The sequence below is a fragment of the Daphnia carinata genome, chromosome 7, assembly GCF_022539665.2.
Source record: "Daphnia carinata strain CSIRO-1 chromosome 7, CSIRO_AGI_Dcar_HiC_V3, whole genome shotgun sequence".
NCBI lineage: Eukaryota > Metazoa > Arthropoda > Branchiopoda > Diplostraca > Daphniidae > Daphnia > Daphnia carinata.
The window spans coordinates 811735-817219 of record NC_081337.1 but is presented as its reverse complement, the minus strand read 5'-3'; the positions used below and the strand labels follow the sequence as shown (position 1 = coordinate 817219).

Sequence of the window (5485 nt, the reverse complement as noted above, 5' to 3'; positions counted from 1 at the left end):
AACTACAGAAACAGGTGGAGCTGTACATGTAATGGACTTGGATGTGCCTTTCATTTGAAAAGGAAAACAGTGTATTATTAATAGTTGTTATTAATAAAATTACTATAAATCAAACGAAATATTACCTGCAGGTGAATAATGGTCAATACTATCATCTGATTGCGCATCGGGATTTGAATGGGGAAGCATAAGCTCGGAGCACGTTGGTAGTGCATTCCCACCATTCCCACTTTTATTGGCCGGGCTTCCAGCAACGCTCAATCTATCTAAAAAAAAATAATACATTGAATTAACGCAGAATTGATTGAAAGTAAAGATTAATAAACCTACTTAAAATTATTTTACGTGGAGGAACTGGAGGAATAGGACAACTGTCGTCATCCGAAGAAGACACAATTTCCCTATATCTTGACTTCAACACAACACTGTTGAATTCGAAACACTGTTGTCGAACGGGAGTTTGATCTTCCTAGTTCTCCTGATTCTCCTGTCCTTTTCATCTTCTGTTGTTGCGATGTCCTCATTTTGTACTACTTTATTTTCATGTCTTCTAGCTTCAGCATATGTTGCTAATTTTTATCAAAATTAACGAAAAGTAGAGATAAAAAATATAAAAAAATACCGTAGGTTTTCCTGACCCTAGCTGGATAAGACTCCCAAGTTTTCTTGTTAGGTTCGTAGCCTAAGTTTATAAAGCGGGACACATCCTTAGACTTGGACTTAGGAGGCCACCAGCAGAATCCATTGTCGTACCATGAAATAGGAACTGATTGCACCCATGGATCGTCGTCCGGCCCTTCCAATAATAAGAAATGGTGCTATTCCACAATAAAAAACAAAACAAAAAAAAGACGGTGTAGCTCACCAGCTTATAGCACCACCCCTATTTTTTGCAACATCGTACATTTATTCTACTCCTAGTGGATGTGTATCGTTACACCGGTCTAATTAGAGAGTATTGCGCAATAAAAAGGGAAAAATAAAAAAGTTTAGACTAAATAAAAGAAAAGTAAAATCAGAATAAAGTTCATTACTCCCCCCTTCACCCCAATTGCTTCACTCCCTAAGTGTGTGCCTCCATCAAAAGAGGAAAAACCGAAAACGTACCGTCCATTGCGCAACTGTTTCCCGAAAAAGTTGGCAACATGACCGCCTTGCATTTAATTTCAGCCACTGGCCACGCTTCAAGTAATTCTGATATAGCTCCCACCGTATATATTTCGTACGACGACGACGGTAGAGGATAAGAGAAGAGTGAACGTTTTACTTGAAAACGCCTGCCAATAATGAAATCACCATTCTTGCCGCGAATGATGTTTTCGACCAAAACAATAGAAGAATCAAGATAAACACAATGATCAGGTCCCTTACAACTTAGAAACCAGGGACCCAATTGCATTTCCTTAAATTGCTTGGAAAATACGAGGTGGGGAATTAAAGGACCACTATCATGTTGTTTAAAAAAACGTCCAGTTTTAGATGATTTTGCATTGTAACACGCATTCTGGAATTGTCCTATTTCCAGAATACGTTTAACTACCTGTTGCAATGCCTGATTGGACTTGCGCAAAAGATTCTTTAAAGAAAAAAGATAATTTTCGAAAGCGTAGGCTGAATAGTTTGGCAAAGCACCAAAACGCAAAACATCATCACAAGTGTGAATCAAAGAATGGACATTGAAGGACAAGAAGTATGTGCCATAAATTGATTCACACTCCCTAACAAATAAATCTAATAATTCCCTTGCATAATCATTGTGCGTTATGCAATACGCGAATGATGACAGAATTCGCACTGCAACATGAAAAACGATAAAGTTATTATACAATCGATTGGGCAAAATCCCCAAAAGAACCACAGGACCAACACAGCTATTAAATAATCCAAATTCTGTAGCCTTGAAGCGATCAACAAACTTCAATGATCTCGTACGCCGTGCGAATTCTCTTGGAATAAATTTGCTTAAAGTTTCCAGGCGGGAGCTTATGGAGTCTATTAAACTTTTGTGAAGTCTTCTTGGGAGTGGACCTCTAATCCACGTCAATAAAAGCTTTCTCGTCACCCCTAAATCAATTAAGTGCATTGGATCACCTGGGAAATCCCTCGCCATATCAAGGTAATCTAAGTTCTCAAGAATACTATCACCATGGTGATGCTCCTCATAAATGCGGTTTCTAAAGGAGTAATCAGTTCTTAGAGTCGAATTTCTTTCCAAGAAAACTACCCTACCTTCAAATTCCCCTTGTTGGATACATCTCCCACAACCGAAATAACCTGTGTGGCCTTTAGTATTCAAAATGAACGAACGCGCAGGCGCGTCGCATACGAATGCGGATATTCTGAATGATAAGCGCCGGCCATGAAAAATAAAACCACTTTCACTTAAAGCCTTAGCTTCCAAAATAAAGTCTGTAAGGTATTCTTCTGTGGAATCAGGTTTGGCATCACCATGGTAAAGTCCAATAAGAAATACTTTTCTAGATTTAGCATTGGTGATGATGCCTAAAATTGGCCAAAACTGTCCACCGCTGCTTTTGGAAATGGGGAGACCATCAATATTAACAAAAATGTCGACGTGATCAAGAGCACTACAAGCCGGCATAACGTTTAAAACTGATTCCAGACCTTTTAAAATTCCATGGTGGTAATACTTGCCGGGAGAAAGTGATTTTACGTCGACATTGCGAGGCGTTTTCAGAAGGGTTCGGCAGGTTTTTGGTAAATCTAATCCCCATTGAAATAAACGGAGTATGGCTAGCAATGCATCAATTGCGTTTTGATGAACCCCCCATGTAACTGCCCATAAAGCAAGCAAATGGCGTAAATTATGCGACCCGTTGTGTTCCTCATCGTAATCACTTTCATCAGGTTGTGCACCATCGTCCCTGTCAACTGTCGATTCAGATTCAGATTCAGAAGAAACCGGAAAAACATCGCTATCGATAGAAAATGCGTCTTCAGTAGAAGCTAACACCTCGTCGTCGAAACCACTGAAAAGATTTTCAGCGTGTTCTTCCTCAGTAAAATCTATGCCATTATTGCCGTTTGGAAAACGCTCTTCGTCCGACGACTCCCTTACTACTTCAATATCCTCAACATTAACTAAACTTAAACGAAGTTGTTGTAAATCTTTCTGAATCCGACGCCTCTTTGTTCGAGAGCTCGGTAAAATTCCATTGTTACTCATAACGGTAAGCTCAAAAAGTTAGCGTTAGAAAAAATGTCTATAAGAAAGTATAAACTTGGACAAGGAAAATAAATACCCTGCAAAAAAAAGCTCCAATTGCGAGAAAAAAATTTTTGCGACGACGGAATGGAATAACTGAAAAAGCCGAACTTAAAGAGGCGATTGTAAAAAAAGGAATCGGGAATTCAAATGGAAAAATATATTGAAAAGGTAAATTCCGGTTAAGATTAACTTACGTTTTGGGAATCCATTTATCCACAGAATGATGGCAGCAGGGGAGCTGGAAGAGCCAGGCAGCTGGGCAGGACCGGTAAGCCAACTGGGCGGGTACGGCAAGGCAGCTGGGCAGGACCGGTAAGCCAACTGGGCAGGTTCGGTAATCCAACTGGGCGGGTACGGCAAGGCAGCTGGGCAGCGCGATGAACACGTTTCGCAAGTCTTTCATGCACACTTTAAAATCCAAGTTCTGCTAATTTTCAAAAAATTCAAACCACACCATACAAAGCACATGACTCAAAGGCAGCTACCAAACGAATGCCTGAATCGCTAGATCCCCATTCGAAAGAAGTCGGAACTACCATTTTTTTTGCTTTTGGTGTTCATTCCCTAAACACAGGTAAATGGTATCTTCTCCTAAAATTGCTTATCAAATAATTATTATTAATAAAACAGTTATCTTATATAAAAACACTGTTGAAATTTAAGTAGATGTTTTTACGTTACATATTAAATAGTAATTTCAAGTAAATTTAAATTTAATAAACTGCTGGAACATATCACTGCCATTTAAGTTATCTGACAATGCTGATTTAATATATAGGGGAAAAAGGCGGCCATTATTTTTCTAAATACCATGTATTATATGTGTTTTTCACAAATACGACAAGTGGGATTTGCGCCTGTAACTGTCAACATGACGTGAATGAAATTATTTCGTTAACAGGTTTACTGATGTTGGGATCCATTCTGTCTTTTATATCACTTATGCTGTTGGTTATGTCATTTGCCAGGTAATCCCAACCAATTCTCTGTCAAACATTCATATGCCAATTTACCCTTTGTTTACAGTCCACATTGGCTGGTCTCTTGGCAAGACACATACAGCCCGTTCAAGAACATGGGTCTCTGGGAGTTTTGTTTTAGCAGATTCCGTTACCCAAACTACCAATTTGATGACCTCGTTGATGGTTGCCACTATGTCTTCAGCAAGACATACTTTGTGATTTGGGAATGGTTGCTGCCAGGTAAATTTAGAGTCACACTTTCCTTTGCCGGCTACTTCACAACTCTTTCATTTGCTCTCCAAAGGTTGGCTGATGGCAGTGCAGGCTTTTATGACGCTGGCCTTGATATTTTCCTGCTCTGCCCACATTGCCTCAACAATGCTTCTTGTTCGTTGGCCGCTCAACTTCACATTCCGATACCAGTGGCAGATCCTGTCTGCCTGTGCACTAATGAATGGTTTGAAATCCTTTTGCCTCTTCCTGTTGGTGGCTGTCTTTGGTGGACAATGTTGGAGACGTGACTGGATGCTCTACCCAAATTTCAACTACCTCTCTTGGTCGTACGCGTTTGCCGTAATCGCCATGTTCATCGGAATGGCTGCCACAGCCAGTTTCTACTTCGTAAGTTCTCATCATGCAATTCACCATGAAATAATTCTAAACCAAGCAAACTATTCTAAATAGGACGCCAAGAGGACAGTGGAACGCAAGAAAGCCAACAGCAATCTAGTTGTTCAGATGCAATCACACGGCAGCCAGATTTACATCTGAAAATGTGTGCCTCACCCTCAAATATTTGGGCTACAAACAGTTGCAACTGTGAATCTCTTTATCCATCATTCCGTTCCACAATGTCACCTCCGTCCATTGCTTAAATTTAAATCGTTGAGTGAGCTGTAATGTTTCTCTTTTTTTTAAATGTAAAGTAGTTTTACCAGAAACTTGTTTGGGGTCTTACCTGGAACTCTGGTAGAGCGGCAGAGGTCAAGGATGTAGTCCATGGTTGTTAATTCGATGTTTCCGTCCATAATGAGCAAACGACAGTTGGCTATGTCCCCCTCGTACTGCCTCACCTTTTTTTTTTATTACAAGTTGACGAAAATAGATTGGATCTTTTAAATAATTCTGTTTGTATGCCGTCACTTTCATTCAGGGTTGTGTGTTCCCTACACACTACAACAAAAAAAGGTATGTACGGTTCTAGAGTTAAATGCAACTACTTAGTAAAAATTTATTAAAAATATTTTTATTTTCAATATATTCAAAAAAATTTGTTGAAGATCTTCTTGTCTGC

General features: G+C 39.5%; 1 protein-coding gene across 1 annotated transcript; it reads left to right on the top strand.

The window, feature by feature from the left end:
- The first annotated feature begins 3452 nt into the window (after window positions 1-3452).
- On the top strand, window positions 3453-5164 carry LOC130698734 (uncharacterized). Its single transcript, XM_057521424.2, has 5 exons — window positions 3453-3541; window positions 4075-4197; window positions 4256-4431; window positions 4496-4812; window positions 4876-5164. The coding sequence occupies exons 1-5, from the start codon at window positions 3453-3455 to the stop codon at window positions 4960-4962; spliced, it is 792 nt and encodes a 263-aa protein (XP_057377407.2). The 3' UTR covers window positions 4963-5164.
- The last annotated feature ends 321 nt before the right edge of the window (window positions 5165-5485 follow it).